Consider the following 13750-nt stretch of genomic DNA (forward strand, 5'->3'; position numbering starts at 1 on the left):
ACACCAATGCCGCTCAGTTTGGGCGTGAGTTCTGTCAACAAAAACGCAAATGTCTCTATGAAGGTTTCTTTTAAGTCTGAGAAAGGAGGAAGCTAGTCTTTCACAGAAAACATGTTAGTCCTGTTTATAAAATCTATTAATGGTCCACGACTGTGTTGCTATACTCTAATACCCATAACCCCTAAAATACGGCGATTAAACAAATCTGATGGTGTTAAGCAGAGTGAAGCAGACAGCTAATGTTGAGAAATATCAAAAGAAATCTTTTACTCCGAATTAACGTCACATATTATTGAATAACAAAATATTTAAATAATTATACTACACATTTCTACACAACAATTCAAAATGTATTCAATAATCAGTAAATAATAGAGTGTTAACCACCCAAAGTCGTCAAACATATTTGGTATTGGTATTTGAAGTCAGAAAACGTTTGGCCGTCTAACTTCCCATCATTGAATGCCTTGTTGATACTAGTATACAAGTCGAGGATCGAAGTACGATGAGACTGTTTGAAGCAAACTCGTAGGTACTTGAATACATCAGTGATGACTTCGCAAGTGCAGCGAATGCTGTCATCGTGAAGAGTAGTTGGAACGAGTGAACGCAGAATATTTTCCGTAATACCCTCGGATAGTTTACAAAGCTGAAGTGTGACTGCTTTCACATCTTTACAGACTGTCTCAATCAACTCTCCCTTTCCAAATTCCATAGAGATTTTAAATGCAAAACTCCAAACTGTCGCACACCACTTGGAAAGTGCCACAAAAAGATCTCTGTATTGCTCTGAATCACCTTCCAATGGCAGAGTGGCTTCATCATACAAAGCACCTACATTATTGGCCAGTAAGAGAATGGCTTCGACAAATTTGAGCGTTTTATACACTGCAGCTAGCGGTAAAACATGATACGCTGTAAACAATGTGCTAAGCGTGTTGGAAAAAATTGGAAAAAGACCTTTTGGATGTTTAGTTTTAGGCATTATTTCACAAATAACATGACTTATCTTCTTTAGATCGCTCCATTTTTCCTTTGTAATTTGAAAATTCAACATCTTGCCATCAAAGACGGCAATAACTGCGTTTAAGTCTTTAAAAGAGTAGAAGCCTGAATCTTCAAATGACAATGCTCGAAGCTTATTTAATTCCTCAGTGCTGTAGCCAATAATGACGGAGAATAAGAAACTGAAGAAATTACTAAAGTTTGGTGTAGTGCACTGATTGCTATTAAAATTAACCAATCGAAAAAGAACGAAAAGAAGATATTCAAATACTTCAAATGAAATACACCTCGAGTGGCATAACCGAACCAAGACTTCATACAGATGCTTGGATGGACATCGCTTATTGTAGAACAAAAGTTCTATTAGAAGTTTTTGAGCTTTCACGGATCGCGTTGAAAATTTTTGAAATAAACGGGGCAAGGTCTCCCCAATGCAGTTCGACAAATTTGGAAAATTTTGCAGACTTGCAGATTTACAAATCGAAAGTACCTGACAATGTAGTTCTTCAGACGTGTCTTGGCGCAAATGTTTCAACAAGAATATTATCCAATCACTCAACACAGCAATCATGTCATGCCCATATTCACTTGCACTGCCAACGATTTCTGCCAATACACTTGTTAAAATCATTTTATTAGTCCCTTTAGACCTATTTTCTTGAACAGCATACAAGCTTCGTATCAATTGTATTTTTTCACCTTTGAATACCTTAGGCATGTTGAAGACAAACATCTTGACAAGACCAACGAGTGCAACAAAGTCAAATTGACCGATCTTTGCGTTACCTTTGCTGCTACCTTGAATGGTTAATGTATTTTTTAGATAGCATAGAACCAAAGACGTTAATCTCGTTTGACCAATCGCATCGGGATTGATAGAAATGAGACGAAACAGCAACTGAGCTATAAGCATATTCAAACGTATATCGGTAATATTCTCCTGCGATTCAGCCCTTTCTTTTCGTCCACCAGCTTGTACGTGAAAACTGAGCGGGAAAATTTTGATTAAGTGAGTGTGGAGTTGGGAGAACATTTCACTTCTTAGAAAGTCTTGAAACTTGCTTTCACCCGAACAACTCTTTTCCAAACTTTCGACAAGAGAGTTGAAAATCTCGAGCATTTCTTTCATGATTAAGAGCGAAAGAGATCGCCTGGGAACGGGAATGAGACTCGTGCTGAATTCTGTAGGACAACACTCGATCCAGTACTCTAGCAAAACTGGGAAAATACGTTGGACAAACTCTATAAGCCAACTATTGGATAGTGTCGTTTTTCTGTCGGAGGAGGCACGGTTTAAGGTAAAATTGGTAACAAATACTGGATGAGATGATCTGAGGACTGTGGGACCTGTGTTGAGCGGTGAGATTTCGATGCTCTGTCGATTTAGGTCCACGCGGGCGTTTCTATGACTTCTGCTGTCGTTGTTGTCATTTGAGGTCACAAATTTGGAGGAAGTGCTGTATTTTATGTTGACCACGCCTTTAAATGATACACTGACTAGTTGATTTAATCTTTTTAAGACCGTAAGTTGTGTTGTCTGTGTTATTGTTTTAGCTTGGAACTGTACGTTATGGGACCCAGAACTTTTCTTATACAAGCTATGTTTTTCAACAGATATAATATTTATGAAATTTGACAAAACGGTTTGTGGATCTTGCCTTACAATCTGTGGGAAATGTTTTAGACAAAGGTCAAGAAATTTCATTGAGTCAATACAGACATTTTCACTTAAGTGCGTCATGGCTGAGCAAAGGTGTGCTTGAATACTCGCAAAAAATGGGGAAATATCGGATGTTGCATTACTTTCAAATATCATAGAAATAATTGCATAGAAAGCTTTGCGAACTGATTCGTGGACATCAGTGACAGTGTTCAGTATTCGCTGTAGAACTTGACCAAGATTATCCTTTAGAATCCTTGGATGGGTTTTGAATAAATCTTTAAGTCCGATGAGAGCATTCTCTCGTGCCTGAACATTGTAATGTGAGCAACAGTTAAGAAGCTCTTTAAACTTTCCTTCTTTTTTGTTGCCATCGTCACTGATCACATTTTCTGCTGGTTTCAAATTCTGGAATGAACATACAGCAAGTTAATTTGTAAACATCCAAAATGTAACAAGTAATATTAGCTTTACTTTATCAAGTCTTACTCCTTGGTATAATTATGAAAAAACTAGTAATACGTGATCATAAATACATCTTGAATTAGTAAAATTGCCAAACTCACATCCTTAACAAGAAAGTAAAGGGTGTATCCTTCCAAAAACTATGCTGCCAAAAAGTATCTTAGTAAAACTCAAAACAATTGACACTCCGTATAAAGTAAACATTGTTTATTCTAAACGTTTCGATAAGTGTTACAACATGTCCTCATCAGTAGAAAATGTGAATTTTCAAAAATTACACATTATAAATGAAAAGATAAATTTAAAGAATTAAAGATCAGGCAAAGTCTGACAACTCAGAGATTTACAATAATATACATAGTTGTGAACACTTTAAATATATATTCCTTCCTTACTAAATTTACCTGCTAGTCTTTTGGACTGTAAATATTCTTTTAGTTTAGTTGGTATAATTTTTGAAAACCGTAAAATTATTGATAGTTCTAACAATTGGTCATTATTATTCAAAGAGCATTATCACAATCATCATATTAATCCTCCACTGAGCCATGGTGTACGTGCGTCATGTGAATCAACAATTTTTTTTGAAAATTTATTTATTTCCTTTAAATGACGAGAATGAACGGTTAATCACGATCTCATTTATAATTTGTAATTTTTGAAAAGTTCACATTTTCTTCTGATTATGACATGTAACACTTGTCGAAACATTTAGAATAAATAATGTCTATTTTATACAGAGTGTCGATTTTTTATGTTTTACTAAAATAGTCTTCTATGTTCTCAATGAAACGCATCACTAGTGTTAATTAGTATAAAGAGTTGTGCAGTTTTATTGAGAACACAATGACATGAAAGTGTCAATCCTCGATGCAATAAAGCCAATACAGCATCCAGTGATTCTAATTGGAATTGATTATATGTCAACTCTTTAATTACATGTGTAGTCATTAATCAGTTGTTGTCAGACAATGTGAATCCGTAAGTTTCGGGTTCGGTTTTAAGAGACTTTTGTCTTGAAATTAGAAAGGTTATCTGAAATTTCAATATTTTTTAATTAGTTACATGATCCATTACAATAATTACATATTCTTTATTCTTGGTAATTACATGATCCATTACAACAATTTAATAAAATATAAAACGAAACAAACTTGAAATAAAATTTCCATCTTTAGTGTAGTATTTGAAATAAAAGAGAGAACGCAGTAATAAAGTAATATTGTAATTTATTACAGATTCATTATCAGAGGTAGGGAGAAGCTAAAAGTTGCTTTAATTTGTATACAGGTGCAATGACATCATCAGGAAGTTGGGTTTGTTTACATGTGTTTGTGTGGTACTGGTAAATTATCAAGTGGACATTATACAAGGGGTGTGAATATTACGATGACAATTAATTATTTGGGAGGTGGTATGAGTTCAAAAAGTAATAATTCTTTACTGGCTTTAAGGCCATTGTTCAATTGTGGTTTGTAAGTCTTGATAAATATTGCCTCCATTAGTAAAAGTTGGTTTTTGTTTTGTCTTCTTTGAAGTAGAGTATTTTGAAGGTGTTAAAAATGTGCTGGGTCAAGTAAGAACACTTACGCCTCGAGCCTAATATACTATTACTCAAACCTCTAGCCATATATATTAATATTCATAACTCTAGCCAAATATACTAATACTCACACCTCTTGCCAATTATACTAATACTCACACCTCTTGCCCAATATACCAAAACTCTAGAATAAATCTAGGGAATGTGGTTGAGTTATTTTTCATTGTTTATTCTTTATTCTTGGTATCCCAAAATATTAACCACGTGTGCATTTGAAAATATATTTGCTGCCGAGCGTCACAATTTGGTAAATTATTTTCGTGTTTTTACTTATCCACCGCCACTCTCCTCTGAACCAAATACTTTTCAAAGTTCTTTATTGTCTGCACCACCACCTCAACCTTTCGTCAACCTTAGAACAGTATTTCCAGAGGCGCTCAACAACATTTTGCTGTCAATCCCATATCATCAAAATCATGAAGGTTTTACCATTAGTCTCTTGCAGTTCTGCCCGCCAATAGTTCGCGTTTCAATTAGTTGTTCTCAGTCATTAAAGCCAGGAGGCAATATAGCCAGTCCTCATCACGAACTTACGTTAACATCCAGAATGCAAAGAAATTATTGCGATCCTTCCACTGGAGAAGTAAGAAGTAAAGTAGGAAACGTATATTTACATGCAAACTTATATCGTGTCAGGATGAAACAACCCTACTTTCCCCCAAAATTACGACAATACCGATAAATATTTTACAACACCTTGGGCCAGAGCATTTACAATTTCATCGAAGTTTAGGATTTAGTATCTAGAAAGTGCACTCCCTATTTTAGTACCCACTTTTCTAATCATTTGCACAAATACATGAAACAACCAAATTATCTTCATTAAAAGCGCATACACCAATCACTGATATTTCAAATCTGTCAGCAAAACTTGAATCACTCTTCTTATTACCAATGCCAATATGCCGATGAACATCAGAATTGTTTCAGAAAAAATAAATGTCAGTGCTAATTTATAGCTATAAAAATCATTTGCAAATAACTTTTTTAATATGAGAATAGGACGTTGTTATTCTTGTGAAAAGTCAAATTCAGAGTTGAGTTGGCTGTTGAAGCCTTATATATACACATGCTAAACTTACTTATCCTGTATGCTAGTTTTATAATTTTTATGAATGGTACTTGTTTTCATTTCTAATAAGTCAAAGCAGTTTTATGTTTCCATAATTTCGTAGCAACACGATTGAAATAATAGGTTTAACGTAAACGACAACTTTTTTAAATTTTTTATTGCAAACATGTTTTGGCAAACTTATGCCATCTTCAGTGCAGTATAATGAATGAAATAAATAATTACATAGGTTTAATATATAAAGAAATCTGATGCATGACATGTGTATAGACAAAAGAGATGGAAGCGGAAGTTATTCACAATTATGTTGTGATTAGAGGTGTTAGATTATTTACAAATGGCTATCTGTAAAAGAAGGAATGGGGAATTGGGAATAGAATGGAGGAATGGGAAAACTCGGCACTGTAAAACATGGAATGAGAAAAGCCGGAATCCGTAAAACCCGGAATGGGAAAAGCCAAAATCTGTAAAACCCGGAATGGGAAAAGTGGAATCTGTAACACCCTATTAGCTTATCTCTACTTCTGAAAATGAATTTGTATTAAATTCAAAATATTACTATAATATTATGTAAATATTTGTAATACGATCCTTATCTCAATTAACTGTAAGTCATTTATCTCTATTTATATATTTAAGTATCACCTTTTGTAACACATTCATTCGCACTGATGATGGCATAAGTTTAATGTAGACGTTCCTTTTAGATTGCTTAGAATAAGTATGTGCTCAAATCTAAACTTGAAATTTGTCAATCAAAATAACTTTGTTTTGAATAATTCTGGCATGTCATTGTTGCCAGTCTGATTTGAACCAATAAGTCACTATTGCTTTACCTACTTTAAAATTACTTTCTTTGATATCAGGACAGCTATTTTGATGTGGAAAAAACTGATCAAAGTGATAACTTAATAAGGTACCAACTTAAGTAACTAAAGGTAGTAACTTAAGTGGTAACTTTAATAAGGTACTACTTCTACTATTAAAATCGTTGATTTGTACCCTATTTGAACAAATGTTGTATCCCACTGGAATACAAGTAAAGCAAATTTTGTATCCAATACTATATTTCACTAGATCTGTCGTACATCAGGACACCACAAATTTCACACACTGAGTTGAAAGTCACAAATGATTCAAGCTTGTAAAGTGCCAGGTGGTGGGAAGTTAAACAATGAACATATTTAATACCATACAATATCTCTATACAGTATCTCAATTATTTTCTTAAGGGTCATCCATTTAGGTTTTATGCAAAGGAGGAAGAATGCGTGATTAATGTGCACATTTGCAAGCAACATGGAAAAGACTTAAACGCTGTTGTTTCATACTCAATTTTGCAATCTAATTTTGGTTCATAAATTAGCATAATGTTTGTACATTTTGAAAGAATAATGCATGTCAATAGTTTGTCAGTACTGTCTAAAATAACAGAAATCAGTAAAATTAGCATCAATTGAACATTGATTTCTACTATAAAAGCAGTAACTGTAGTCTGAGGTTGAAGACTGAATTGTAAAATGTAAACTCTCGTACAAATCAGCAGGCATGGGATGGAGCAAAAACTTATGTGAAAGCAAGGGGAAGTGCACTTGATACTTGGCAAATTTGAAGTACTAAATTATTGCCACTATTAATAATATTTTGGAAGCAAACAGTTTTAATTTAGTAGTTTGTACACATTGAAACGACTGTCCCAATTTCAATGAAAGGAATTTTGAAGTAAGGAAAAATCAAATTGTGATTCAGATCAGATTGGATATAATGACATGCTAGAGTTATTCTACTCGATTCAGATGAAAGTGAATTTGATGAATTTTAAATTTAGATTTGAGCACAAACTAAAAGCATTAATAATCAGCAAGGTTAACATTTGAACTGTAATAAAGAAGCAACTTTGTCAATTGTCAATGATTTACCAAGCGACATTTCAATTGTTAATAAATTGCAAAGTTAAAGTTTCATGTACTTTCAAAATTTTAAATAGAACTTCTACATCATACATAAAATAACAGTTAGCCTTTGATTTATGTTTTGTCTGACAGAGGGATATGAAAAGCCAACTAGTTATCAATCCAGATTTGGGGTACAGCATAGATTGTCAGGAAAAATACCAAATTCTATAACATGGGTATCCATGGGGGCACTCAGACCATGTATACTTTAAAATGTTACTAATAATAGTATTGTGCCTTAGCATTCTAAATTAAATATTTTCTGGAATTTCAATAATAAATACTTGCACAACAATACTAAAGTTGATCACAGCTAATTTCAAGTCTTAGGTTTTAAATTCCACTCTTAACATGGTCATGACAGCTCAATAGATCAGATACATACTTGTATTATATTTATGCTCCTTGCTTTAAAATTGGTTTTTGTCACGTTGTCTGGCAGGGGAAGCTTCTTTCCAACTTTGAGTTTTTTTTTCTTGAAATCCTGTTCTTTCAATCGCCGTTTACGTTTATTTTTACTCATTGCATTCGAACTTCTGATCCCATAAACACGACAACACAAATGACGAAATCATATGGCAGCATGTGCGCTAGAAGCACTGACCTGTATAATTAACTGGACGGGAAATCCACATCCAAATTACAACATTTGAGAGTTTACGTTGCACGGTTTTTTTGCGACGGCGACGTCTTGTGTTTCACAACGCCGGCGCAAGCGTATTTTTAGTTTAGGCAAATTTACAACGCCGCAACAGCGGAAGAATAATTGGTGAGAATATAAATCTGAATACATTGCTTTCAAAAAAATTCAAAAACAAAATTGCCGAAGTGGAGAGCAATTCGAGAGCGTCTTTTTATGCCTTATTCGGATCAATCAATCGACGACTGTACTCTGTTTTAACAAAACATTTCAGTCTTTTTTAACAATATTCTGCATCAATGTTAGTAAAGCAGTCTTTTGAAGTTGCAGTTGATGCATTAGTTGCTCTTGCTGCCTTTGCTGAGCAGCAATGCTGTCAGTTAAGGCTTTAGTGAGAGCTTCCTGTTGAGAAATGATGTTGTTTTGTTGTTGTTTTCTTTCATCAGCTGCAGCTTTTCTCAACATCAATTCTTCTCTTTTAATTTCTACATCAACTTTTGACTTTTGTTGTAAATACACAATGGTTTCACTTCCATTGGATAACATTCTTCTTTTAGGTTTTTCACCATCTTTACTTTAGATTTTCTTTTGTAAGTTTCAGCTAATGTTTCCATTGACTGTTGTCTCATTTCCACAGCCTTTTCTACTTCTGCAACAGAGTTTTGTTTTTTTTTCTCTCCCAAAATTTTCTCTTCTTCATCTCTATTTCTGAACAATTGAATAATTTCCTCAATGGAAGTTTCTACTGCAGATGGCTCTGGAGAGATCCCAGAACCTTTTTCATCCTCTCTTAATCTTTTCTTTTGTTGTTTTTGAAGTAAAGTGTAGTGGTCTCGAACAGACTTTCGCATCACGTTAAGCTTTGAGCTATCCATATCATTTAATAAATCATTGATCATTTCCAATGTATTACCTCATTGCTGTGGTTCTTTTTTGAAGGTAAATGGTTGAAAAAAGTACATTTCACGAACTAAAGTTTCATTATGTTTATTTTTCCAAGTCATTGCTTTTTTGCTAAAATTACAAAAATACTTAAGAATGCAAAGGAAACCAAACAAATAAACTAATTATAAATATATAATATTTTGTGTAATATAAAAATATAATGAAATATTAGTTGAGTTGTAATATTTGAAAAACAATCGATTTAGTACTCTGTGTTTTGATGTTATAATACAATTTTTATGAATGTAATTATTGCTTTTACAATTCAGTGCCGTCGCTTTTTTACAGTTACGTTTTCGCTTTTTTGAAATCGCTTCATTTTTTAATACTTTTCTCATTTTAATTTATCTTTTATCATTACAGTTGATGCTTATAGTCGATGGTATATATTTGGTGTTTTATCATTGATTATTACCTCATCTCTTCTTTGTTTTAAAACTTTCTTTGGCAGGCAAAAAAGTAGCAGAAGCTTGTTTTGTTTGATAACAAATTAACATGATGATAAAAAAAACACAATTTGTGTTGAGGTTTATTATTAAATTAGTGAAATTTGTAATCCTGTATCAAAGAAAAAATACAAAAAGAAAATTCAATGAATCGTGTAATAAATCCTTCATTTTCATTTTTTATGGTTTGTCAACAATTTATGTAACACAAGACTTATAAACATATCACCATTATTTTCATTTCAGGTATAGTAAAAAACTGCATAATAATATAATGGGAAAAGATCCAGCTAGTTATTATTTAGGTGCAACAATTCTCAGCAAAAATAAAGAAAGTTGAGCCTAGAATCTTGATGGCTGAACAAGAAAGTAGGCAACACGACTGTTATATAATGAGCAATCGAGATTCAGGAAACCAAGCCAAAAATTAACAAAACTCAAAAGAGTCGACCTTTTTCGTCGTATGAATACGTGTCCATCAACTTCGCAATTTTGCACTGATTCGATAAAAAGAACAAGTACTTCAGAGCCGCGTTTCGAAATAAAAAAAACTTGACCACCAAACCCAAATAAAATTATCTTTTACAGTTTACATACAATACTCTGTCCGTTGTCTATTATTCAATTTAAGCTCAGCCACAGGGGGGAGTGAATGATAAAAATAATTTTTCAAGTGAAAGTTTTTCACTCAAATTTTCCTTGTGGCATCCATGTTTTTGATACCCGTGTCCAGACTCCTTTTCCCCACCAGGTAATTTATTAGAACTCAATATCTAGAAGATAACAATTAAACTTATCATCAAATTTCAACGCATGCACATTATCAAATAACATTTTAACTGACCTCTGCCGCGACGCGAAGAGTGTTTTTATATGGAAGCGAGCTAGCCCGGGTACCCGGGTGCTCGGATCGCTATGCCGGGATCTTGAAGCACAATGTAAACAATAGTAACATTCATATTGTGTTTATATGTGAGCCGGGCTCGCGCGCCAAGACGTGACTAAGAGCAGCAGTAAACTCGCTTTGTTAGGTGGTCTTATTGCAATGTTTTCATGTGCGTGACTACTATGTGAATTAATAATGCAAGTTGTCTATTATCCATCTTCTGCCAATCTACTTTCAAATATTTTGATGCCATTTGAAGATCTACGTGAAAGTAAACGTTTTTTACTTACGAAATCTATTCTTTAGCTATGGAAGATGAGGATTCTGTTAACCAAAATGAGAAGTACTTTTATTATACTTATGAAAAATGTCTACATTAAACAGCACGATTAAAATTGAAAACGCAAACCAAGGTATTCATCAGTTAATGTTTATAGAGTAGAAGATGCTATGTTTTCACCAGTTGTACAAGGTGAATTCATTGTATTTATTGATGCATATTATTATAAAGTACAAAAGTTTAAATTTGATGTTAAACGTACATATTTGCATGTGGTCTACAAAGGCATTATAGAATAGTTCAAACGTCGAACTTTACATGAACCAAAAGTATTTATAGAAAAAGACAATGAGGTAGTTAATCGCATTTTCCTTTGTCTTTAATACGTTCGTTGCATGTAAATTTGGACGTTCGAAACAGGCGTCGATCTATGTATAAAAGAATTGAAAAATCATCGCTGAATTCGATTTCACATACTGTAATTGCCAGAACTTGAACGCATGATAAATAATGACGATCCAAGTTCTTGTGCTTTTTAAGCAATGCCGGGGAACAGAAATCAACATTGTCGAACATTTTACTAATTGCTTGATGGATTATTAAATTATTTGGTGCCAATGGATGTAAAACGTCACAACATTTTTCTCAAAAACTTTTCAATGTCATGTGGAAAGAAAAAACATACCTATAACCTTGTCAAACACTACAGACGCATTTTATAAAGCCATATTCTCATATTATTCATGCAAGAATTCTGTCCAATTATGACAACTCAAACAACTTTGAATTTTAAAAGCATTTGAAGATTTTTCGAAATGACACAAAGTAGCTAGATCATTAATTTCTGCTGTTCAATAAAATTTGACGTATTAGTCTATTAAAAACACGAGAAATGTCAAAACTTCTTGTCTATTAATTAAGAAAGAATAAAGAATCATAATATTCAAAATTTTATATATAAAAAAACAAAGTCAGTAGTGATAAAATAACATACCTAAAACAAAAATAAAGTATGAATGAATGACTTTAAAAATAACAATATATCGATTTACACATGCCCGTATGTTATTATGAACATAATAGCCCAACATAATACTTTTAAAATAGCCATCACAATAATAAAATAGAAAAGGATTTATTAATGACGTTTCGTCTTTAACTTAAGACATCTTCAGATTAACTTAAGACATCTTCAGATCATGTACTTCTGTCTCCCTTTCACTGGCCTACACTGTCTTCAGATTCGCACTCAAATCACTCGACTCTGCAATGCTGCCTTTCCTCATATCAACTTTCGCTTTGTTTTTCGTTCTTCCAGGCGTCTCTCCTCTTTCTTTCCTTTTAAGGATAGGGTTCCCAAGCTCCTGAGATCTGGTGTTGTATACTCATTTAAGTGTCGATGCTGCTCTGCATCGTATGTGGGTCAAACCACGCGTCATTTACACACCAGAATATCAGAACATGGGAATCTCTCCCTTAACAGGGAAGCCTTCCTTATGTCCACCACCATCTGCAGTTCTTTCTCATATAAGAAATACATCTCACCCTGCCGATTTTAATGATTTCTCAATTCTCTCTTCCTCCTCCGACAATTACGACCTTATGATTCATGAAAGCCTTCTTATATCCAAACTTAAATCCTCTCTTAACACCCAAGGCAACTCAATCCCCCTTCACCTTCTTTAATATACCGCCATTCTCACTTAATTCCGTCATCTAAGCTTCCTACTCCTCTCACATGTAATTTAACACCCCATAATATATGCTTGTATTTAAAACCTCGTGTATATATATCAACTCAATTAATCTGAAGATGTCTTAAGTTAAAGACGAAACGTAATTAATAAATCCTTCTATTTTATTATTGTGATGGCTTTTTTAAAAGTATTATGTTGGGCTATTATGTTCATATTGAAAATTCGCTTTCCGCCTGGCAAATCTCTGGCCCCGTATGTTATTATTTTGTTTGGTGCCAAGACTTCAAAAAGCGATTTTTCTTCTAAAAATTTTATTTGCGCTGCGTGCTAACATTTCTTATGATCGATATTTCAAAAACGCTTACACATTTCCAACCACCCCTTTAAAGTGCTAAAGTAATCATGAAATAATCATGAACTGATCATGAGCTGATGATGAACTGATCTTAATATTAGCAAAGTAACTAAAAGGTTTTATTTTTGAGAAGCGCTTCCAATTTTTTGTCTTAGTTCTGTTCTTTCATATATCTATGCTATTGTCCTTGGTAAATATCTCTCAAGATGTATTGACAAAACTATCGTTCGGTATTAAATTTGTCAAAACATTATAACACACTGCTGATTGACTAGTAATATTAGACGAAAAATTGTCGTCGATCAACTGAAAGACATCTAAGATGATAGATAAGGAAAAGATATCTTCATTCAATATAATGAACTGGTTTATGGTCATTGTGATAATTTCTTAATGTAACTTATAGGGTGTGTAGTAGAATATGAGGTCTGTTGTTCCAGTTTTAATTGTGTGCCACTGGATAAATTGCTTTTTTGGTTGAAGCGTGGTGTCCAGATCCCATTATAAAACAAGTCCCATGTATTACATTTTTGCAGTTTGGTATTTTTCATCCTACAAATCACTACAACGTGTGTACTTCTTTGCGTTGAAAATTATGAACAAAAATCTATGTAATCATAATTTACATAGAATGAAATACTACAACTGAAAATGCTTTTCTCCAAATAAATATGTATTGTAAAAATTAAAGTGATGATTGTATATAAATACATATGATTTACGAAGGCAATTTACAAAGTG

The 13750-nt window shown here is 33.3% G+C and overlaps 1 protein-coding gene across 2 annotated transcripts; it reads right to left on the minus strand.

Annotated features, from left to right (window-relative positions):
• Positions 1 to 242: 242 nt before the first annotated feature.
• Positions 243 to 8316, minus strand: LOC124439162 (testis-expressed protein 10 homolog). Of its 2 annotated transcripts, XM_046989393.1 has the most exons (3): positions 8146 to 8316; positions 2401 to 3073; positions 243 to 2358 (listed from the first exon to the last, which is right to left on the minus strand). In XM_046989393.1, exons 1-3 carry the CDS (start codon positions 8281 to 8283, stop codon positions 380 to 382), a joined length of 2790 nt encoding a protein of 929 aa, XP_046845349.1. In that variant the 5' UTR covers positions 8284 to 8316; the 3' UTR covers positions 243 to 379. The 2 variants fall into 2 exon arrangements, with proteins under 2 accessions (XP_046845349.1, XP_046845347.1); XM_046989391.1 differs by having other exon boundaries at positions 243 to 3073.
• Positions 8317 to 13750: the final 5434 nt, after the last annotated feature.

This window comes from Xenia sp. Carnegie-2017, unplaced genomic scaffold, assembly GCF_021976095.1.
Source record: "Xenia sp. Carnegie-2017 unplaced genomic scaffold, XeniaSp_v1 HiC_scaffold_19, whole genome shotgun sequence".
In the NCBI taxonomy this organism is placed as follows: Eukaryota; Metazoa; Cnidaria; class Anthozoa; order Malacalcyonacea; family Xeniidae; genus Xenia; species Xenia sp. Carnegie-2017.

What these genes read in the sequence shown, in the direction of transcription:
- LOC124439162 (XM_046989391.1), bottom strand. Translation starts at nt 8,283, where the DNA reads ATGAGTAAAAATAAACGTAAACGGCGATTGAAAGAACAGGATTTCAAG. An exon ending in GGAGCATAAATATAATACAA is followed by an intron (nt 3,074 to 8,145) that starts GTATGTATCTGA and finishes TGTTCATTCCAG; the next exon opens with AATTTGAAACCAGCAGAAAA.